Below are 24,298 nucleotides of genomic sequence, written 5' to 3'. Positions count from 1 at the left end.
TAGGATTTTTTCTTTTTTTCTTCTTCTCTTTTTTTTCTTTTTATGGAGTCTTGCTCTGTCACCCAGGTTGGAGTGCAGTCGTGCCATCTTGATTCACTGCAACGTCTGCCTCCTGAGTTCAAGCAATTCTACTGCCTCAGTCTCCTGAGTACCTGGGATTACATGACACCTGCCCAGCTATCTGTCAATATTTTTATAGTTTGAGGTCTTACATTTAAATATTTAATCTACCTGAAGTTAATTTTCATATATGGTGACAAGTAGAGATCCAGTTTCATTCCTCTGCATATGGCAGGCAAACTATTATAGTATCATTTATTGAATAGAGAGTCCTTCCTCCATTGCTTACTTTTGCTCATTTTGTTGAAGATCAGATGGTTGTAGGTGGCAGGTTTATTTCTGGGTTCTCAATTTTGTTTCCTTGATCTGTGCATCTCTTTTTTTGTAGCAGTACCATGCTGTTTTGATTATTGTAGCCTTATAGAACATTTCGAAGTTGGGCAATGTGATGCTTCTGTATTTGTTCTTTTTGATTAATATTGCTTTAGCTATTGAGGCTCTTTTTTGGTGCAAATGAATTTAAGAATAATTTTGTCAAATTTTGTCAAAAATGGCATTGGTATTTTGATAGGAATACTGTTGAATCTGTAAATTGCTTTGGGCAGTATGGCCATTTTAACTATGTGGATCCTTCCAATATATGAGCATGAAATATTTTTCCATTTATTTGTGTTATCTCTGATGTCTTTTAGCTGTGTTTTGCAGTTCTCCTTGTAAAAATCTTTACCTCATTGGTTAGATGGGTTCCTAGGTATTCCGTTTTTTGTGACTATTGTAATGGAATTCTGTTCTTCATTTGATTCTCACCTAGAACAATGTTGGTGTATAATAATGTTAATAATTTTTGTACATTGATTTAGTATATTAAAATTTTACTGAATTCATTTATCAGTTCCGGGAGACTTAGCAGAGTCTTCAGGGTTTTCTAGGTATTGAATCATATCAGTAAAGAGAGAGAATGTGATTTTCTCTCTTTTTATTTGGGTGCCTTTTATTTATTCCCTTTCTTCATTGCCCTGGCTAGTACTTCCAGTACTATATTGAATAGGAGTGGTGAAAGTGGGCATACTTGTCTTGTTCCAGTTCCCAAGGGGAACTCTTCCAGTTTTTGCTCATTCGGTATTATGTTGGCTGTGGGTTTGTCATAGATGGCTTTTACTATTTTTAAGTATGTTACTTTAATGCTTAATCTGTTGAGGGCTTTTGTCATTAAGGGATGTTGGATTATATTATAGGCTTTTTGTGTATCTATTGAGATGATCGCATAGCTTTTGCTTTTGATTCTGTTTATTTGATGAATCACATTTATTGATTTGTGTACATTGAATCAACCTTGCATACCAGAAATAAAACTTACATGACTGTGGTGGATTAACTTTTTGATGTGCTACTGGATTTAGTTTGCTATTATTTTGTTGAGAAGTTTTGCATCCGTGTTTATTGGGGACATTGACTTCATTTTTTTTTTTTTTTTAATTTACTATACATTTTGTCTCTGCCAGATTTTGGTACCAGAATGGTGCTGGATTCACAGAATGCATTAGGGAGAAGACTCCTCTTTGATTTTATTGGAAAAGTGTGAGTAGGATTGGTATCAGTTTTTCCTTATATGTCTGGTAGAATTTGGCCATGAATCCATGGTCCTGGGCTCTTTTTCGTTGGTAAGTTTTTTATTAGTGATTCAATTTATGAACTTGTTATTTATATGTTCATGTCTTCACTTTTATCCCTAATTATATCTTCGGAGGTTGTGTGTTTCTAGGAGTTTATCCATTGTATCTATATTTTCTAACTTGTGTGCACAAAGGTGTTCTGTATAGTCTCTAAGGAACTTTTCTATTTCTGTGGAATCAATTGTAATGTCATCTTTGTTGTTTCTTATTGTGCTCGTTTGGATTTTTTTTTTTTTTATTCCTTGTTAGTTTATCTAATGGTATATCAATCTTGTTTATTCTTTTGAAGGATCAACACTTGTTTTCATTGACTTTTTGTATGGAATTTTGGGTCTCAATTTAGCTCAGTTCTCTGATTTAGTTGTTTATTTTCTTCTACTATATTTGGAGTTGGATGTTCTTTTTTTTCTTGTTTTTCTGACTGTGTCTTTAGGTTGTTAATATGAAATCTTTCTAACCTCTTGATGAAGGTGTTTAACACTACAAATTTGTCTCTTATCACGGCTTTAACTGCATCTCAAATTGCATCTTAACTGCATCAGAGAGAGTAAGCTGTGTCTACTATTTCATTAATTTCAAAGTAATTTTTAATTACTGTCTTAATTTTGTTTTTTGCCTAAGAGTTATTCAGTAGAAAGTTGTTTAATTTCCACTTTTTTGGTAGTTTTGAGAGATCTTGGTATTGATTTCTGCTTTTATTATACTATGGTCTGAGAATCTGGTTGGTATGGTTTTGATTTCTTTGAATTTATTGTGATTTGCTTTATGTCCAAGGATGTGGTGGACCTTAGAATATATTCTGTGTATGGATGAGAAAAATATATATTCTGTGGTTGTTGTGTGGAGTACCCTGTAGAGGTTGATTGGGTCCAATTGGTCAAGTGTCATGTTTAAGTCCAGAATTTCTTTGTTAGCTTTCTGCCTCAGTGATCTGTCTAACTGTGAGTGGGGTGTTAAAATCCCCCACCATTATTTGTGGCTGTCTAAATCTTTTCATTGGTTAGGAAGAACTTACTTTATGAATCCAGATACTTCTATATTGGGTGTGTAATATGTCTTATCAACTCTTGATTCTGATTTTTCTCTACCTCTGGAGTATGTTGCTAAGAATTTTGTTAGTATCACTGAAATGTTAGCTTTCATGGAATTTTTTGCATCTAAGATCTTCCATATTCTGCTCCATGTAAAATCAGCCTCTCTTGGGCAGGGTTGAAGACCTGCAAGTACTTATGACCAGCCATGACCTTGTTTGGAACTTCTATAATAAGGTGCCACAGGTAATGGAAGCTGTTGGATGTAGCAGTATTCTCTACTTGCCCACAACAGATGCTGTGTAACATGGGTCTGGAAAGAATGGGAGTTGTCAGTCTTTAAGGTCTGCCTTACTCTACTCAGTGTGAAACCTTTCTACCTCAAAGTTGTATCTGAGAAGTGGAGGGGGAAAACAGGTCCCAGCTTAAATATCATAGACTACAACTTTTCTTGTTAGGAATCACTAATTTTTCTTGAATAAATGCTCCTGAATGCTTTATGCCATTTGATCATTTTCACACCTGAAATGGTTGTTTCCAGTAATTTTTCCAGTTTTATTGTTGGTTTGTTTGAGAGAGAATTTGCTGAGCTTATTACTGCTATTCTGGGATGCTTATTCTTATTCATATTTTTAATTATACATTTGTTAGTTTAACAAAAAGAATTATGCATTTTGTGCAACAATGCAGTGTCCTAGTCAACGGGGATTACATAGGTGAACAAGATAGATACAGACCACAGCCTTTGAGGAGCTAACAATATTGCAGACTATTTTGTTATGGAGAATCTTTGCTTAGACTACGTGAACATTTTATTTTTTGTGTCTAGCTTATCAATTGGGGAGGTGACCAAGCCCACTCTATTGAAACATCACAAAGCCAAGTTTGTTCTCAGAGAAAAAGAATGCTGTGATCAATTGTTAATGATTGGCATGGGTACAAGATGGACTCTTGAGGGTGGCATGTTATGATTTTGCCAAACCTAACATATAAATCTTGAGTTTCATGCTAATGTTGGATGCTGAAGAAGTCACAAAAGATCTGCTTAACATTCCTGGAACCAATATCAGTGGGTTTCTCAGATGAGATCTTTAAAATGTTGTATGGCCAATGCTGTTCATCTCAGGATATAAATAGTCCAAGAGATCTTTGAGTACAGACATCTAAACTGAAGTGGGGAGAGGGGAGAAAGCCAGTGGAAGGCCACTTTTGTTAGCTGTTTCCTTCCATCTGTCCTGGTAATCACCTCTCCCAATTATTATGACATATAGGTGTTATGTTGATAATCATTGTATGACTAAAGTGGAAGAAAGCTGTAAATAACTTATTTGAGATACAATGATATGAAACATTGTTGATTGCATGTTACCAGGAAATAGCATAGGCTAATCAAATGTTCAAAGAATCTGTAGACTAGATTATTCTCTTTCATTGCTGTGTTATTCCAGTGACATTATGCAAAGAAAGGAGGATGGGGCAGGTTGCCAAGACAAATAATATAAGGTGTTTTTTTTTTGCAGTTTTTAGCATGGCTGTGAATGTTCTCCATGACATGCTTACCTTTTCAAACTCATGCTCCTCCTCTCACTCCTCTATTAAAAATTTACTCTCTCCAGTTAGTGTAGTGTTTATACCCTCTGTCCACAGTGTTCCTGATGTGTTTTTCTATTCCATTGCTCATGGGGTTCCTACTGCCTGGACCACTGTAATACTTACCCAACATCCTTCCTCTGACTAATTTCTAGTTCTCCTTCAGGATCCAGGTCAGGGGTCACCTATTCCAGAAAGCCTTCCTTTGTTTTCTTCTATTGAAATTCTCTGTTAACATTTTTCTTCTCTCTTGTACTAAGCTAGGAGCTCCCTGAGGGCATGGAATGTATCTGATTCATGTAACACCAGTGCATACCGTATAGTCCACAATACATGCTTAATAAATTGATTCTCGTTGTAGAGTGTCAATGAAGCAAAGTAAGAGAAGGTACTTTGGTTCACTGAGCACCAAGTGAGGCAGAAGAACAAGAGAAGAGAGTTAATTAAGAGCAGTAGGATTTAGAGTCAGACAGACCTGGGTTTGAATCCTTATCACTTCACTTCATAGCTGAGAGACCCTATTCAGCCTCCTGTTTCCTCTTCTGTGTAATAAATAAGGTCACTTCCTCTGAAATCATAGGGCCTGGGATAAAGTCCCACTTCCAATACTATCTTAGCTATGTGACTTTGCAAATGTCTCCTAAAGAATTTTGTGTCTAAATTCCTTCATCTGTAAAATGAGGACACTAATAGTTTCTCCTTTTTATAGGGCTGCTGTAAGATAAAATGAGATGAGAGATGTAAAACTCAGAACAATTCTAGGAATAGATAAAACAAGGAAAACATATATAACTAATACTATGAAGTAAAGCAGGGGTATTGATATTACCTACATTAATATCAATATAAACATATACATGTCTTCAATAAATGGTATTATCATCACTATTATCAATAATTTAAAGTACTCTACACATTATTACATTAAATCCTTCCAACCATCCTTCAAAGTCAACGTAGCATCCTCACCTTAGCTGTAAGAAAGCCAAGGCCCAAAAATTAAATATCTGATTTAATTTACCCATCTTGTAAGTAGGAGACAAACATAAGAAACTTATACAAGCTTGGGAAACAGAGGAGAATGTCTCAGTAGGAAAAAAAAAAAAAGAATCAGCAATAAAACATTAACCTATTTGGCATCCAACAATTCTACATCTTTGACAAAAGATCTCCCAAACCTCATATATTTTCAGCTTTAGTAAAGACAATAAAAACAAAACATAACTGAGTATTATCAACCCATACATGTAGTGAAAATGACATTGCATTTAAAGTCAGATAGAATACAACTGAATTTCAGTCCTGACCCTGACCCTTAAATCACTTTATAAGTCATTCAGTTTCCCTTCTCAGGTTTTACACAAAGATAACTTCAGTTGCTGTGAGGGATTTGGGGGAAACATAAATGAGATAATGTATAGAATTTCTGGCTCCTAGTACTTCATATATATTAGAAACTTGCTAAATTGCAGTTATCATCTATCATGAGTCTTGTATCAATATTACCTAGAATATCATCTGGCTTACAAGGGACACTCTTTAAATGTGTTCAAGACTAAACTAGAGGGAAAAGTTGCAAACCATAGGAAGCCTCAAGCTGAGGAAAATCCTCCCCAAAAGGTATAAACAGTATATTTCTCCTTGGATTCTAGCCTACTAATTAAAGTATTTTACCTGTCTTCAGAAACCGAGGAGCTAGGTGCTAGAAACTTAAACAGAGCAATTTAGGCAGCAACTTTTTTCAAAGACTTAAGAAATTAAGGCCGGGCACGGTGGCTCATGTGTGTAATCCCAGCACTCTGGGAGGCCAAGGCAGGCAGATCATCTGAGGTCAGGAGTTCGAGACCAGCCTGGCCAACATGGCAAAACCCTGTCTCAACTGAAAATACAAAAATTAGCCTGGTGTGGTGGCAGACTCCTGTAATCCCAGCTACTTGGCAGGCTAAGGCAGGAGAATCGCTTGAGCCTGGAAGGTGGAGGTTGCAGTGAGCCGAGCTTGTGCCATTGCACTCCAGCCTGGGCAACAGAAGCGAAACTCCATGAAAGAAGGAAGGAAGGAAGGAAGGAAGGAAGGAAGGAAGGAAGGGAGGGAGGGAGGGAGGGAGGGAGGGAGGAAGGAATCAAAGAAAGAAAGAAAGAAAGAAAGAAAGAAAGAAAGAAAGAAAGAAAAGAAAGAAAGAAAGAAAGAAAGAAAGAAAGAAAGAAAGAAAGAAAGAAAGAAAGAAAGAAAGAAAGAAAGAGAGAGAGAAAGAAAGAGACAGGAAGACAGGAAGGAAGAAATTAAGAGGGAGTGACCAAAGCCAGGGAGAGAGTAAGGGTGAGGAAATTAAGGATAGAGACTATTTAATATCCTCTCTCTCATCCTCCACAACCCTTATGTTAATTAATTTACATGTATTATTTCATTTAATCTTAACAGCAACACTGCAAGGCATAGATTACTCTGACTTCCTAGATAGGAAATAAGTTGAGAAACATTCAATGTTTTCCTCTAAGATGCACAAGTAGAAAATTGCAGAGCAAAGGATTCCAAATTCCAACTTTAAGTGGACCACAGGTTTTTTGGGTGAGAATGCGTATTTGATGAAGACTTTTCTATCTTCATCTCAAAGAATAGTGTGGTTCCCTGGGACAAGACCCTGGAGAAACCATAGAAACTGACCTAGTACGGATCCATGGGCCTTTAGACCTCACATAATCATGATCCATCCATAGCTTAAAAACTAGGCGAAGAAAACTAATTTGGTGAACAATAGAATGAATTGAATTCAAAGGGGATGATAGCTAAGGCAAGTAAACGATCCCTTGGAGAATTGTCTTTTGTACGAGAATCTTCTGGGAAGCCAGAGATCCTGAGAAAAGCTTAACTTGGTTTAATTCAGAGCAGCCAGGGGAGACTTTGCATCTAGTGTGATCACACTGTGGGATAGAAGACAAGTGGCTGAACCTCCCTGAGGCACAGTTCTGTAAAATGTGGATACTCATATGCACTTGTAGGGTTTTGGGGAGAAACCAGATATTGGCAAAGTATATTCCACATATGACATTAGCAACTGTTTTCTGGAGTTTTCAATCACACAACATTTTTATACCTGCATGTTTAAAACTTGTCCAACTGCAAAAGAAAATTATGTTTTCCTTGGAAACATACATCTCTATTTCTTTAAGATTACAGAATGCAAGGAATACAATTAGGTACCTGTGTAAGCAAAGTTGAAAGGCCGTGTTAGAGGGACATGATGCTTAGGTGCCACTGTGGGATGTGAGGGATATAAGAATACACCATCATCACCTAACATCTCCACCAGCTCTTTACGCAGGCTTTCTTCCACTGCCTTAAACTTTTGGTATTTCTCATTGTTATATTTGAGCTTTTCTTCCAACAAAGCCAGCCCTACAGAATGATAACATATATCAAATTAAGGTAATAAACTTCATTTTAATTCATAGTGTTTTTTATCTTTCCTTATTCAAGTAATACATGTTCATTATAGAACACTGAGAAAGTAAGTGATGAAAAAGAAAACTTTATAATCTTACCATCCATTGTCAATCATTTACTTTTAACTCCTTCTAGTTTGTTTTAGTAATGCTACATATAACATTTCTAGCCTCTGCTACTGCATAGTACATCATAAGGATTGTTCACATAATTGAAAACCCATTATAGCTGAGCACGGTGGCTCATGCCTGTAATCCCAGCACTTCTCAAGGCCAAGGCTGGCAGATCACTTGAACCCAGGGGTTCAAGACCAGCTTGGGCAATATGATGAAACCCCATATCTACGAAAAATACAAAAATTAGCCAGGTGTGGTGGTGAGCCCCTGTAGTCCCAGCTACTTAGGAGTTGAGACAGGAGGATTGCTTAAGCCCAGGAGGTCAACGCTGTAGTGAGTCATAATTGCACCACTGCACTCCAGCCTGGACATGAGAGCAAGTCCCTCAGAAAAGGGAAACAGAGAATAAAAGTTTGGAAAATTTGCAGCCTTAAGATAGATAGAAAAGAAAAAACCCATTTTCTAAGGAGAAATTCAAGCCTGCTGCAGAAATTTACATAAGTAAGGAGGATCCAAATGTTAATCTCCAAGACAATGGAGAAAATGTCTCCAGGGCATTTCAGAGTCCTTTGTGTCAGCCCCTTCCATCACAGGTTCAGAGACCTAAGAGGAAAAATGGTTTCGTGGACCAGGCCCAGGGCCCTCTTGCTGTGTGCAGCCCAGGGACTTGGTGCCCAGCATTCCAGCCCCTCCAGCTATGGCTGGAATCATGGCTAAAAGGGGTAAGGTTGAGCTCAGGTAATTGCTTCAAAGGATGGAAGCCCCAAGCCTTGGTGGCTTCCATGTGGTGTTGGGCCTGTGGGTGAACAAAAATCAAGAATTGATGTTTGAGAACCTCTGCCCAGATTTTACAGTTTGTATGGAAATGCCTGACTGCCCAGACAGAGGTGTGATGCAGGGACAAGGCCCTCATAGAGAACCTCTGCTAGGGCAGTGTGGAAGGGAAATATGGGGTTGTAGCACCCACACAGAGTTCCCACTGGAGCACTGCCTAGTGGAGCTGTGAGAAGAGGGCCACTGTCCTCCAGACCCCAGAATGGTAGATCCACTGATAGCTTACACAGTACACCCAGAAAAGCCACAGACACTCAATGCCAACACATGAAAGCAACTTGGAGGGAGGCTATACCCTGGAAAGCCATAGGAGTGGAGCTGCCCATGACCACGGGAACCCACCTCTTGCATCAGCATGACCTGGATTAGAGACATGGAGTCAAAGGAGATCATTTTGGAGCTTTAAGATTTCACTGCCCCCCTGGATTTTGTACTTGCATGGGGCTTTTAGTCAAAAATTTATATTTAGATATTAAGAAATATTACAGGACATCAAACTGGTCTAGGTAGAAGATGATTTACATACCAATGGAAGGGATGGTGTACACTGACAGACCCAGGCACCATTTGATCAGCTCCCACAGAGGATTGACATGTTTCCCATGGTCACCAAGCAAATCCACAAATTTCAAAGGTTCCTGAGATTGAAAACAAGAAATAAAATACAAGAATATTTTCTCAAAATAGTAAAGACAAAAATATCTATAAAAGTTTTATAGTAGGATTATGCATAACAGCCAAATACCAGTCAATTGATGAATACATAAATAAAATTTATTAATAAAATATTAGTCACACAATGTAAGTGCTGATATATGATACAATATAGATAAAACTTGAAACATTGTGCCCAGTGAAAGAAGTCAGTAACAAGACACCACACACTTATGAGACTATTTGCATGAAATATCCAGAATAATCAAATCTATAGAGACAGAAAGTAGATTACTGGTTACTTAAGGCTATGGAGGGGCAAGTGGACTGTAGAGTGACTGATAATGAGTATGAGGTCTCTTTTAGGAATGATGAAAATATTCTAAAATTGTGATGATTGTTGCACAATTCTGAATGTACTAAAATCCATTACATTGTATGCATTAAATAGGCACATTGCATGGTACATGAATTATAACTCAATAAACCTGTTATAGGGAAGTGGAGGCAGAGCAGGATGGCTGAAGAGAATGCTTCAGCAATCAGTCTCCTTGAAAGAACACCAAATTAAACAACTATGCATGCAATAAAGCACATTCATAATAACCAATAAAGTCAGCAATCACAATCACTGGTTTTAACAAAATATCAATAAAAGAGTCATTGAAGAGTGTAGGAAAGATGATCTTGTATCGCCTACACCAACCCTCCCCCATTGTCCATCAGCACCTCATTGTAAGACAATTTGTTTGCTTACAGGACTGTGAGTTAAGTGAATGGGCTACTTTGCATTGGAACCCAGTCGTGCCCTGTCCCACTGGTATGCAACATAGTGAAAAATTATGCTAGCACCAAAGCAGGGAACATTATAGTGGTTCTGAATGAGGAAAATTCTAAGCTCCTGTGGAAGGAGTCCTGGCTGGCTCTACCACTAGCTGACTAACATGGCCCTAGGCCTGAAGCAAATTTGAGTGACCATCAGGCCACAAGGACTAATAGTCCTTGGAAAAACCCTGGAGCTACACTGTTCTCTCAGAGGCAATTGATTTTGGATGCACCCAACCTAGTGCAACACCAGCTGTGGTGGCCAAAAGAGTGCATACATCACCCTTCCTTTAACTCCAGGCAATGTAGCTGGTGAAGAGACTTCTGTGGCTTTGGGAAAGGAGTGGGAAGAGTACAGAGGATTTTGTCTTGCAACTTGGGTACCAGCTTAGCTATAGTAAAATGAAGCAACAAGGAGATCCCTGAAGCCCCCAATAACAGGCCTTAGCTCCTGTATGGTCTTTCTAGACCCATTCTAGTCAGAAGGGAATTGACTGTACTGAAGGGAAGAACCCAGTACCAGGAGAATTCCCCACCTTCAGACTGAAGAGCACTTGAGTCTCCTATAAACATAAGTCAGGCAGTAGTTGCCATGAGCCTTGGATGAGACCCAGTACTGTGCTAGCTTAATGTTTAATCTAGCACTTTCCCAGCTGTAGTGTCCACAGGAGTACACATGTTGTATACAATGAAAGATTTTAACACATCTTGAGTCGATTTTTGTATATGGTGAAAGACAGGCGTCCACTTTCATTGTTCTACATACAACAATCAAATTTTCACATATAAAAATGCTACTTATTTTTATACATGGATTTTGTATCCTGAAACTTTACTGAATTTTTTTTTTTGGAGTCTTTAGGTTTTTCTAGATATAAGATTATATTATCAGATAACAGGAAAAATTTTGACTTCCTTTTTTCCAATTTGGATATCTTTTATTTCTTTCTTTTGCCAGATCGCTCTGGCTGGGACTTTCAGTACTATGTTGAATAGGAGTGGTGAAAGTGGGCATCCTTGTCTTGTTCTAGTTCTTAGAGGAAATGCCTTCAACTTTTCTCCATTCAGTGTCATATTAGATTTGGGTTTGTTGTATGTGGCCTTTATTACATTGAAATATGTTCATTTTATGCCTAGATTGTTGACACTGTTTATAATAAAAAGTTTCTAAATTTTATTAAATGCTTTTCCTGCATCTATTGAGATAATTATATGTTTTTTTATTTCTGTTTATGTAATATATCACCTTTATTGATTTGTATATGTTAAACCATCCTTATATTCCTAATATAAAACCCACTTGTTTATGGCATATTATCTTTTTGATATGCTGTTGAATTTGGCTTTCTAGTATTTTGCTGAGGATTTTTGCATCTATGCCCTTCAGGAATACTGATCTATAGATTTTCTGTGGCGGTTGTGTTTTTGTCTGGTTTTGGTATCAGGGTGATAGTGGTGTCATGGAATGAGTTATGAAGAATTCTCTGCTCTTTTAACTTCTGGAACAATTTCAAAAGAATTGTTTATTCTTCTTTGTGTGTATGGAATAATTCATCTGCAAGTCCATTTAGTTCTGAGATTACTTTGTTAAAAATTATTTATTACTGATTCAATGTTGCTATTCATTATGGGTCTGCTCAGGTTTTCTATTCCTTCCTGATTCAAACTTGGGAGGTTGCATATTTCCAGAAATTAATTTATTTATTTCCTCTAGGTTTTCTTGTTTGTGGAAGCAGAGCTTTTAATAATAATTTTTAAGGAACATCACATACCGGGGCCTATCACGGGGAGGGGGGAGGGGGGAAGGATTGTATTGGGAGTTATACCTGATGTAAATGACGAGTTGATGGGTGCTGACGAGTTGATGGGTGCAGCACACCAACATGGCACAAGTATACATATGTAACAAACCTGCACGTTATGCACATGTACCTTAGAACTTAAAGTATAATAATAATTTAAAAAATAAAAAATAAAAATAAAAAAATTAAAAAAAGAAAAAGAAAAAACATTTTAATTAAATTAAAAGATTCAATTATGATTAAATTTCCTAATAAATGGATCCTACAGATAAAAAAAAAGCATACACTTCAAGTTAAAAAGGTAAATGGAAAATAAAAATATGAAAAAAAAGAATCTTTGTATTTTTGTGATTTCATTTATAATGTCTTCTTTTGCATTTCTGGTTTTGTTGTAATCTCTCTTTTTTCATTTCTGATTTTGTTGTAATCTCTCTCTTTTTTTTTCATGATTAATCTGGAGAGTGGATTATTTTGTTTATCTTTCTTAAGAACCAAGACTTCTTGTTTCAGTGACCTTTTGTATTTTTACCTTTCCTTTTTGGTCTCTATTTAGTTCTACTAGGATTTTTTTTTTTTTTTTTTTTTTTTTTACTCATTTTCTTCTGTCAATTTTTGGTTTTTTGGTTTAGTTTGTTCTGTGTTTCTAGTTCTTGGCAGTCCATCGTTAGGTTGTTAATTTGTTATGTTCCTACTTTTTTAGCATAGGCATTTAATGCTATGAACATCCCTCTTGGACTCTTGGAATCTTGGAACTCCTTTTTCTGTATCCCACAGAATTTGATGGGTTGTGTTTTCCTTTTCATTTGTTTCAAAAATTGTTATAATGTCCACCTTAATTTCTTCATTGACACAATAATCATTAAGAAACATGTTTGATTTCCACGTATTTGTATAGTTTCCAAAGTTTCTAAAGGTAGTGATATTCAGTTTTATTCAAGAGTGGCCTGAGAAGATTCTTGATAAGTTTTTAAAAAATTCACTGAGACTCGTTTTGTGGCCTAAAATACAAGGTCTATACAAGGTGATACATGGTCTATGTTGGAGAATGTTCCATGTGCTTATGTGAAAAAATATGTACACTTCACAGTTGTTGAGTAGATTTTTCTGTCAAGGTGTGTTAGGTCTATTGCACCTAAAGTCCAAATAAGTTCAATATTTCTTTGTTGATTTCCCATCTAAATGATGTCTAATGCTGTGAGTGGGCTGTTGAAGCCCCACACTATTATTGTATTATTTTTCACCTCTCTTATTAGATATGGTAATATTTGTTTTATGAATCTGGGTGCTCCAGTATTGAGTGCATATATACTGAGTAATGTTATATCCTCCTGTTGAATTAATCCTTTTATCATTATGCATTGACCTAATTTGTTTTTTTAACGTTTTAATTTAATATCTCTTATATCTAGTATAGATTTAGCTACTCCTACTCCTTTTTGGTTTCTACTTCCATAAAATATCTTTTTTCAATCCTTTCCTCTCAGTCTATGTATGTATTTACAGAAAAGGTGAGTTTCTTGGAAGCAGCGTTTAGATGGATCATGTTTCTTATATTTTCTGCCAATCTATCTCTCTTTAGTAGAGTATTTAATCCATTTGAGGTCAAGGTTAATATTTATATATGAGGTTTATTTTCTGTAAGGTCATTAAATCTTTTCTAGTTGTTTTATACATTGTTTGTTTCTTTTTCTCTGTTTGTCTTTATGGTTTGGTGAAATTTTGTTGTATTCACAATTTGACTTTTCTTCCTCCTTTGTGTGATTGTTTTATAAGACCATTGAGTTTTATATGTTAATGAGTTATCATAATCATGAACATATACCTTTTGTTTCCATGTCAAGGACATTTTTGAGCATTTGTTTTAGGTCTGGTCTAGTGGTGATAAATTCCCTCAACAATTGCTTGTCTGGAAAAGACTTTATTTCTCCTTCATTTATGAAGGTTAATCATGCTGGATATAAAATTTTTAATTATATTTTTTCTTTCAGCAATTTGTAAATCCCATTCCATTTTCTTCTGACCTGTGAAGTTTCTGCTAAGAAGTTCATTCTTAGTCTGATGGGGTTTCTTTCATAGGTGACTAGATCCATTTTTCTTGCTGATCATAAAAGTATTTCTTTTATAATGACTTTAGGTATTCTGATTTAATATGCCTTTTTGCAATGTATTTGTCTTGGGATTGTTGGGACTACTATATCTGGATGTCTAAATCTCTTGCTGCACTTGAGATGCTTCTATAAATAATTTTCTTAAATAGGATTTCTAAACTTTTTTTAAATCTTTCTTTCTACGCCAGTAATACCAAAAAATTGTAAGTATTGTTATTTTTGCACACTCATCTTAAGGGCTTTGTTCATTTGTCTTTATTTTTGTTTGACTAGATTACTTCAAAAGATGTGTCTTCACATTTTGAGAGTCTTCCTTCTGCTTGGTCTTTGGAATGTTTTTGTAACCCCTTCAATGAGTTTATAAGTTCCAAAATGTCTGTTATTATTACTTTTTTTTTTAAGAAAATCTATCCTCTTAGTAATTTCATATTAACAGCCTAAATTGATATTCTAATTTCTTTGTATTGCTTTACAAATTTCCATTTAAGGGCCAGATGTGGAGGCTCATGCCTGTAATCCCAGCACTTTAGGGAGCCAGCGTGATTGGATCACCTGAGGTCAGGAGTTTGAGATTAGCCTGGCCAAAATGGTGAAACCCCATCTCCACTAAAAATACAAAAATTAGTCAAGCGTAGTGGTGTGTGCTTGTAGCCCCAGCTACTCAGGAGTTTGAGGCAGGAGAATCACTTGAACAAGGGAAGCAGAGGTTGCAGTTAGCCAAGATTGCACCACTGCAGTCTAGCCTAGGCAACAGAGCGAGACTCTGTCACAAAAAAAAAAAAAAAAAAAAAAAAAAAATCACTTTAATTTCATTAAGCCTCTTTAAAGTCAATATTTTGATTTCCTTATCTGGCATTGTGAAGATTTCTTTTGCTCAGAGTCTATTGTGTTAATATGAGGGTGTTATAGTACATTTCTTTTTCAGGCTTTCTGCATCGATACACTGATTTCTGAGCAACCAGGGGAATAGCGGATTCTTCTTATTTTTGAATTTACTTTTATTGAGTGTTGAATTTTGTTTTTGAATATATGACTATGATAATAACTACAATCATTTTTAAGATATAGTATAGAAAGAAATAAATGTTATAGTGCAAATGCAAAAGAAACTGCAAGAGAAGTTGGGATGATTATTGAGTATAAAAAGAGAAGGAATAAAGTCCAGTATTTGATAGCACAATTGGGTGACTACAGTTTAAAGTACTTTGTTGTATATTATAAAACAACTAAGAGAGTGGAATTGGAATGTTACAACACAAAGAAATAATAAGTGTTTAAACTGACAGATACTCCAGTTATACTGATTTCATAATCACACATTGTATGTATGTGTCAAAACATCTATACCCCATAAATACATACAACTATTATATAGTCACAAAATTTAAAAATTTTAAATTAGGTCTGTAATAAAAAAGAGCTACATTAACATTAAACAGTATGGTTTAGAAAATGGCCACATCTCTTTTCTACCTATTTTAAGTGATTATTAATGAGCAACATGGTAAAGTGGTTATGACCACCACCTCTAAATCTGGCATCATGATTCAAAGTAAGAGGAGAACAGATTTTTCCCTTCTCTTTTTTTTCCAGATTTGTAATTACAGGACCAGTTTTGACAGTCAGCATGTATGTTAACAGTTTATCCAAATTATAAGACAGTGTCTTCTGGAAGTGAACTCAAAATAAACTTTTTGCTTTTGATTTCAGCTTTAGTTTTGATCTAAAGTTCTGACTATAAACTTTCATCTCAGAGCCAAACATCCTCACCTTGTGAATTTTTATAAACGTTTTGTTCTGAGAGATTTCCAAAGTGTTTCTACAAAGAAAACTGTCTATTTTTAAAAATTTAAAAATTAACTATTTTTTTAAGGTAGAGGGGATCGTGTGAGTTCTGCCTTATGGAAGGGCTACTCTATGTGAGATACCTTATAAAAAATATTGTTAATCCACAAAATAAATCTGTAACATAGGTATCAATAGCTTAACTTTATGTATGAGTAAACTGCAGAATAGCTAAGTAACTTGCCCAAGATAACAAAACTAGGAGGTAACCTGCACTTCAAATTTGGATGTGTCATGCTCTAACACAAATATTCCCATTGGCAGAAAACATTCCTATATTCACAAAAGTTAAATTCTCCAGAATGTTGAATTTATCTTATATTTCTCAAATTGTTCATATTTAAAGTCTTCAGCAAGCCTGAAAAAAACTGGCATAAGGAAAGCTTCTTTCACAAGTACCTGTATCAGTCTGGAACTTGACAACTGAAGTTACCTAATCACTTTATGCTTTATTGAAACTTACATGTTCTCAGTACCCAGAACACAACATACCTCATTCCCCTATATCCTTGTTCATGCTGTGGTTTCCCCTCTGCCTGGCATAATCTTTATCTCTTCTCTACCTGGCTAAGGTTTCCAAATCATTCAAGATTTGGGAGACTGCAACTCCTCCATCAAGAAGCCTTCATTGACTTCCATATAGGAATGGGCACACTCTGTGTGATCACACAACCATATATGCTTATGCTAGCAAAGCATTCACCAAACTGTGCTTTCTTTAAATATTTTACTATTTTACTTATTTTTTCAGGAGTTTCTTTTCCCTATACCTCTAACATATGGCCCACAATAGAAGCTCAATAAATGTTTACACAAAGAATAAAGTAAGGAAAGGAAGAGGCAAACATACCTTCCCATCATGTCCCTTTGCTGACATCATTGTGATCCACAACTGAAAAGAGTACTTCATTTTCTTCAGTTTAACATGTTGAACTGAGGCTCCTAGAATAGTTTCAAGGTGAACCACAACCTTATAAAAGAAAGATATAAAAATAGACAAGCATGATGAGAAGAGGAGATACTACTGAAGAGTGACATCAGCAAGATAGCAGACCAGAAAGCTCCAGGCCCTCATTGCCCCATGGAAACACCAAAACAAAACAAAACAAAACAAAACAAAAACAAACAAACAAAAATACCCCACCAGATATAGAGCAAAGTAGTTTTGTGAGAACTCTAGAAACAAGCTAAGAAGCAACCACGGAAATGCCAAAAACAAACAAACAAAACAAAAAAACACAAAAAGCTACACTCAAAATGCTAGAAAATTTCATGTCATTTCTGCTTGTCCTTGTCCCACTGCCTCTCTGACACAGCACTGAGTGTCTGAAAGAATCCATCATATTATTTGTTCCTCCATTGGAATGAAAGAATATGAATGGAACTTGCTTGTAAAGTTCTAGCCTCTCTGGGGACAGTCTGAGGAACTGGTTTGTCTTTTCTGACTTGGAATACTGACTAGAATTCAGTATAGTGTAAACTGTAGGTTGGAAAATGCTTAAAGCTGTGGTGAAAGCTATTGCACAAATGAATTGCTGGGTTACTGCAGATATCTGGGTACCTGTGAGCAAGAGATTATATGCATGGAAATAAAATACAACTTAAGCTCTGAGAAGAAGCAGAAGTAAGACACTGCTGATCATTGTTAGGACCCACCAGACCACCCTTCTTTGCTTCTAGACCTATAACTAGACTCAAGTCTCATCAGGTCATGTTTTTTTTTTTCTAATTTATATAGACATAAATCCAGGGAATATGCATGACAATGGATATTAAAAGTATGGATAATCGTGGAAGAAACACAAACCTGAAACAGGCCAAATATATTGATATAGGCCCACGAAGGAGAGAGTCTGGATTTAGTGTTGTAGCTCAGCGTGTCAGAAAAACTCTAAAAAAGTTTAGAAAAACATAGACGAAAAGGTGTCCTACACTAAATGAAGTTGAAATTCCAGTCCTGCCTTGACCTACTGTAGAGGAAAGAATCCAAATTCTTAGGGATATTTATCATTTAAGACCTTCTCCCCCACCTTGGGAGGGTACTGGGAACAATTCTTAGCCACAATTATGAGAAATAAATTTTTGTGGGAACCCTATCATCTTTGAAGATCACTTTTCTCTGTAGGTCAGAAATTGCAAGAAGGATTGATAGCATTGAACTAATAAAATAAATTTAATAGAAATAATTCCATTCCCAAGTGGCAGGGGCCAAGTGACAGCACTTAACTGACAAAAACTAGGTAAGCAGAAGAGTCAAAGCAGCAATCAGAATAATCTGACTGATACAGACCTATGACATTGGTTAGTTAAGCACGTTTCTAGTAGTGAGACAGATAATAAGTCCATTATATTCTTACTAAATCTGTATAAGCAGAGGAGTCCTAGGTCAATTGATCAAAATTCTAGCTTGTAACATAAAACAGAGTCATGGCCCTTCAATCAATTCCCACGCTTGAGCCAGTTTACAGACTCACACCCCTTGAATGAAGGGAAGAATGGGTCTCACCACATGCCCAACAACATATAATGTCAATCTTTGGCATGGAAGAATTAGGGAAAAATAATCAGAAGTTTTGGAGAATATTGTACATAGGTTCTGAACTGATACTAATGCCAGGAGACCTAAAATGACACTATAGTCTATAGTTAGAATAGTGGCTTATGGAGGTCAGGTGAACAAAAGAGGTGTTTGTGTTTTTGTTTTAATATTTATAATTTAGGAGGAAGTACTTTTGTTACATGGATATATTGCATAATGGTGAAGTCTAGGGTTTCAGTGTAGCCACCAACCTAATAATGTACGTTGTATCCACTAAGTAATTGTTCATCCTTCATCCCCTCTGATCCCTCGCATCCTTTTGAGTCTCCAATGTCTATTATTTTACTCCTTATGTCCAGTTCTATACATTATTTAGCTTTCACTTATAAGTGAAAACGTGGTATTTGCCTTTCTGTTTCCGAACCATTCACTCAAGACAATGGCCTGTAGTTTCATCGATGTTACTGGAAAAGAAAAATGACTTTATTCTCTTTTTTAACGGCTGAGTGCAATCCATTGTATATATACACCACATTTTCTTTATCCAATAATCCATTGATTCACACTTTAGTTCATTCTATATATTTTCTGTTGTGAACAATGCTGCTATAAACACACGAGTGTAGGTACCCTTTTGTATAAAATTTATTTCCTTTTGGGTAGATAACCAGTAGTGGAATTGTTGCATAGAATGGTAATTCTATTTTTAATTCTTTGAGAACTCTACCTACTGTATTCATTACAAGTTATACTCGTTAATATTCCTACTAAAGCTTATGAGTGCTTCCTTTTTTCTCCACACTCTCCCATATCTGTTATTTTTTGACTTTTGAATAATAGCTACTGTGGTGTAATATAATAGCTAATCAAAATTTTAATTTGCATTTCATTGATTAGCAATGTTAAGCAGTTTTTTATACGTTTGTTGGCCATTTGTATGTCTTCTTTTGAAAAAGCCTGTTTATTCCATTTGCCTACATTTTAGCAGAATTATTTTTTGTTGTTGAGATGTCTAAGTTCTTTGTGGAACCTAGTTATTAATATTTTATTGGATGTATTGTTTGTAAATATTTTATCCCATTCTGTACGTTGTCTGTTTATTTTGTTGATAATTTCTCTTGTTGTAAAGAAGGACTTTAGTTTAATTAAGTCCCATTTGTCTATTTTTGGTATTGTGCATTTGTTTTTAAGGTCTTTATCATATCTTAGCCAAAACTGATGTTCAGAATACTGTTTCTTGTTTTCTTCCTGTATTTTTGTAGTTTTGGTCTTACATTTAAGCCTTTAATACATTTGTGAAAATTTTTGTATATGGTGAGAGATACAGGTCCAGATTTATTCTTCTGTGTATGGCCTCTCAATTTTCCAAGAACCCTTTTTGATTACGATGTCCTTTTCAGAGTCTATCTTTTGTTGACTTTATCAAAGACCAGTTCACTGCAGGTATGTGGCTTAATTTCTGTGTTCTCTCTTCTGTTCTTTTGATCTATGTGTCTATTTTTATGCTAATACCACGCTTTTGTAGTTTCTATAGCTTTGTAGTATAATTTGAAATTAGATAATGTGATGCACCCAACTTAGTTCCTTTTGCACAGGATTGCTTTGGCTATGCAAGCTCTTTGGTGGTTCCATATGAATTTTATGATTTTTTTCTAATTCTGTGAAAAATTACATTGGTATTTTGATGAGAATTGAAATGAATCTGTAGATTGCTTTAGATAATATAGCCATTTTAATGATGTTCATTCCTCTGTCTCAAGAGCATAACATGTTTTTCAATTTATTTGTGTCATCTCAAATTCCTTTAATCAGTGTTTGATAGTTTTCCTTGTAGGTATTTTTCACTTCCTTGGTTAAATGCATTCCAGGTATTTCATTTTTATAGCTACTGTAAATGCTAACAAACTGACTACTTGATTTGACTCTAAGCTTGATTATTACTGGTAAATAGAAATGCTACTAGTTTTTGTACATTGATTTTGTATCCTGAAACTTTACTGAATTCACTTATCAAATCTAGGAGTCTTTTGGGTAGAATCTTTAAAATTTTCTGTGTATAAGGTCATATCATCAGCAAACAGAAATAATTTGACTTATTTTTCAATTTAGATGCATTTTACTTCTTTCTCTTGCCTGACGTCCCTGGCTACAACTGCCAGTATTACGTTGAAAAGGAGTATTGAAAATGGGCATTTTTGTCTTGTTTCAGTTCTTAGAAAGAATGCTTTCAACTTTTCCCCATTCAGTATAAGGTTGACTATGGGCTTGTTATATATGGTTTTTATCACTTTGAGGTATGTTTCTTCTATGCTTAGTTTTAAAAGACTTTTTATAATAAAGTTATGCTGAATTCTATTAATTTTTTCTGCTTCTATAGAGATGCTCGTATGGCTTTTGCTTTTAATTCTGTTTACGTGGTGAATTACTTTTATTGATTTGTGTATGTTGAACCATCCTTTCATCTCTGGGATAAAACTAACTTGATCATGATATATAATCTTTCTGATGTGGTGTTGGATTCAGTTAGTTAAAATTTTGTTGAGGATTTTCACATCTATGTTTATCTGGGATACTGGTTTGTAGATATTTTTTCTCTTTTATTTTCATATGTTTATAACTGGCATTGGTAATTAGTTGATATTGGCATCATAGAATGAGATAGAAATAATCCTTTCCGTATTGATTTTTTTTAAAAAATTGTTTCAGTAGGCCTGGAATAAGTTCTGCTGTGTACGTCGGTTAGAACTGAGCTATAAATCCATCTGGTTCTGGGCCTTTCTTTGTTGGGATTTTAAAAATATTATTATTACTCAATCTCACTAGTCATATTTGATCTGTTCATGATTTCTATTTTTTTCTGTTTCAATCTTAGGAGGTTGTATGTTTCCAGAAATTTATCCATTTCCTCTACTTTTTCTAGTTTATTAGCATAGAGTTGTTCATGGTAATCTCCAGTTATCTTATTTCTGTGATATCAGTTATAATGACTCATGTTTCATTTCCAGTGTGTTTATCTGAATCATCTCTCTTCTTCTCATGGTTATTCTAGAGAGAGTTCTGTCAATCTTCATTATTTTTTTAAATAACAAACTTTATTTCATTGCTTTTTAATATTGTTTATTTGCTCTAAATTTCATGTGCTTTTGCTCTCATGTTTGTTAATTTTCTTCTACTAGATTTGGGTTTGGTTTGTTCACATTTTCTAGTTCATTGAGTAGTGATGGTAGGTTGTTAATTTGTAGACTTTTTATTACTTTGATGTAGGCATTTAACATTATAAACTTCCATGTTAATACCACTTCTGCTGTATTACAAAGGTTTAGGTATGTTTTATTTCCATTTTGATTTGTTTCAAATATTATTTAATTTATGTCTACATTTTATCATTGACTCAAAGATAATACAGGAAATTTTTTTTATTAATATTTTTATTATACTTTAACTTCTAGGGCACATGCGCACAACATGCAGGTTTGCCACATATGTATATATGTGCCATGTTGGTGTGCTGCACACATTAACTCATCATTTACATTAGATGTATCTCCTACATTATATCCATCATTTACACTAGGTGTATCCCTTCCCCCTCCCTGCTCCCCACAATAGGCCCTGGTGTGTGATGTTCCCCTTCCTGGGCCCAAGTGATCTTATTGTTCAATTCCCACCTATGAGTGAGAACATGCGGTGTTTGGTTTTCTGTTCTTGCGATAGTTTGCTGAGAATGATGGTTTCCAGCTGCACCTATGTCCCTACAAAGAACACAATCTCATCCTTTTTTATGGCTGCATAGTATTACATGGTGTATATGTACCACATTTTCTTCATCCAGTCTGTCATTGATGGACATTTCGGTTGATTCCAAGTCTTTGCTATTGTGAATAGTGCCATAATAAACGTATGTGTGCATGTGTCTTTATAGCAGCATGATTTATAATGCTTTGGATATATACCCAGAAATGGGATGGCTGGGTCAAATGGTATTTCTAGTTCCAGATCCTTGAGGAATTGCCACACTGTTTTCCACAATGGTTGAACTAGTTTACAGTCCCACCAACAGTGTAAAAGTGGTATTATTTCTCCACATCCTCTCCAGCATCTGTTGTTTCCTGACTTTTTAATGATTGCCATTCTAACTGGTGTAAGATGGTATCTCATTGTGGTTTGGATTTGCATTTCTGTGATGGTGAGTGACGATGAGCATGTTTTCATGTGTCTGTTGCCTGTATAAATGTCTTGTTTTGAGAAGTGTCTGTTCATATCCTTTGCCCACTTTTTGATGGGGTTGTTTTTTTCTTGTAAATTTGTTTGAGTTCTTTGTAGGTTCTGGATATTAGCCCTTTGTCAGATGAGTAGATTGCAAAAATTTTCTCCCATTCTGTAGGTTGCCTGTTCACTCTGATGGTAGCTTCTTCTACTGTGCAGAAGCTCTTTAGTTTAATTAGATCCCACTTGTCAATTTTGGCTTTTGTTGCCATTGCTTTTGGTGTTTTAGACATGAAGTCTTTGCCCATGCCTATGTCCTGAATGGTACTACTTACGATTTCTTCTAGGGTTTTTATGGCATTAGCTCTAATATTTAAGTCTCTAATCCATCTTGAATTAATTTTCGTATAAGGAGTAAGGAAAGGATCCAGTTTCAACTTTCTACTTATGGCTAGTCAACATTCCCAGCACCATTTATTAAATAGGGAATCCTTTCCCCATTTCTTGTTTTTGTCAGTTTTGTCAAATATCAGATGGCTGTAGATGTGTGGTATTATTTCTGAGGACTCTATTCTGTTCCATTGGTCTATATCTCTGTTTTGGTACCAGTACCATGCTGTTTTGGTTACTGTAGCCTTGTAGGATAGCTTGAAGTCAGGTAGCATGATGCCTCCAGCTTTGTTCTTTTGGCTTAGGAATGTCTTGGCAATGTGCGGTCTTTTTTGATTCCACATGAACTTTAAAGCAGTTTTTTTCCAATTCTGTGAAGAAACTCATTGGTAGCTTGATGGGGATGGCATTGAATCTATAAATTACCTTGGGCAGTATGGCCAGTTTCACAATATTGATTCTTCTTATCCATGAGCATGGTATGTTCTTCCATTTGTTTGTGTCCTCTTTTATTTCACTGAGCAGTGCTTTTTAGTTCTCCTTGAAGAGGTCTTTTACGTCCTTTGTAAGTTGGATTCCTAGGTATTTTATTCTCTTTGAAGAAATTGTGAATGGAAGTTCATTCATGATTTGGCTCTCTGTTTGTCTGTTACTGGTGTATAAGAAGGCTTGTGATTTTTGCACATTAATTTTGTATCCTGAGACTTTGCTGAAGTTTCTTATCAGCTTAAGGAGATTTTGGGCTGAGATAATGGGGTTTTCTAAATATACAATCATGTCATCTGCAAACAGGAACAATTTGACTTCTTCTTTTCCTAACTGAATACCCTTGATTTCTTTCTCTTGCCTGATTGCCCTAGCAAAACTTCCAACACTATGTTGAATAGGTGTGGTGGGAGAGGGCATCTCTGTCTTGTGCCAGTTTTCAAATGGAATGCTTCCAGCTTTTGCCCATTCAGTATGATATTGGCTGTGAATTTTTCATAAATAGTTCTTATTATTTTCAGATATGTTCCATCAATACCGAATTTATTTAGAATTTTTAGCATTAAAGACTGTTGAATTTAGTCAAAGGCCTTTTCTGCATCTATTGAGATAATCATGTGGTTTTTGTCTTTGGTTCTGTTTATATGCTGGATTACGTTTATTGATTTGCGTATGTTGAACCAGTCTTGCCTCCAAG

At 35.5% G+C, this 24,298-nt stretch overlaps 2 protein-coding genes across 4 annotated transcripts in view; one reads left to right on the top strand and one right to left on the bottom strand.

The window, feature by feature from the left end:
* The window catches only part of FAAH2 (fatty acid amide hydrolase 2), a 294,424-nt gene that overhangs the window by 14,745 nt on the left and 255,381 nt on the right, over nucleotides 1-24,298 (bottom strand). For all 3 annotated transcript variants that reach the window (XM_050776927.1, XM_050776926.1, XM_050776925.1), the window contains 3 exons: nucleotides 16,831-16,950; nucleotides 9,273-9,384; nucleotides 7,554-7,748 (listed from right to left, as the gene is read on the bottom strand). In XM_050776927.1, coding sequence (XP_050632884.1) covers nucleotides 7,554-7,748; nucleotides 9,273-9,384; nucleotides 16,831-16,950 — 427 coding nt within the window. The remainder of the gene's footprint in view (nucleotides 1-7,553; nucleotides 7,749-9,272; nucleotides 9,385-16,830; nucleotides 16,951-24,298) is intronic.
* LOC126946496 (zinc finger X-linked protein ZXDB-like) overlaps nucleotides 1-24,298 on the top strand; it is a 540,578-nt gene that overhangs the window by 356,168 nt on the left and 160,112 nt on the right. The window lies entirely within an intron of this gene.

Source organism: Macaca thibetana, chromosome X (genome assembly GCF_024542745.1).
Source record: "Macaca thibetana thibetana isolate TM-01 chromosome X, ASM2454274v1, whole genome shotgun sequence".
Classification (NCBI taxonomy): Eukaryota; Metazoa; Chordata; class Mammalia; order Primates; family Cercopithecidae; genus Macaca; species Macaca thibetana.
This window is presented reverse-complemented; position numbering and strand designations above follow the sequence as displayed.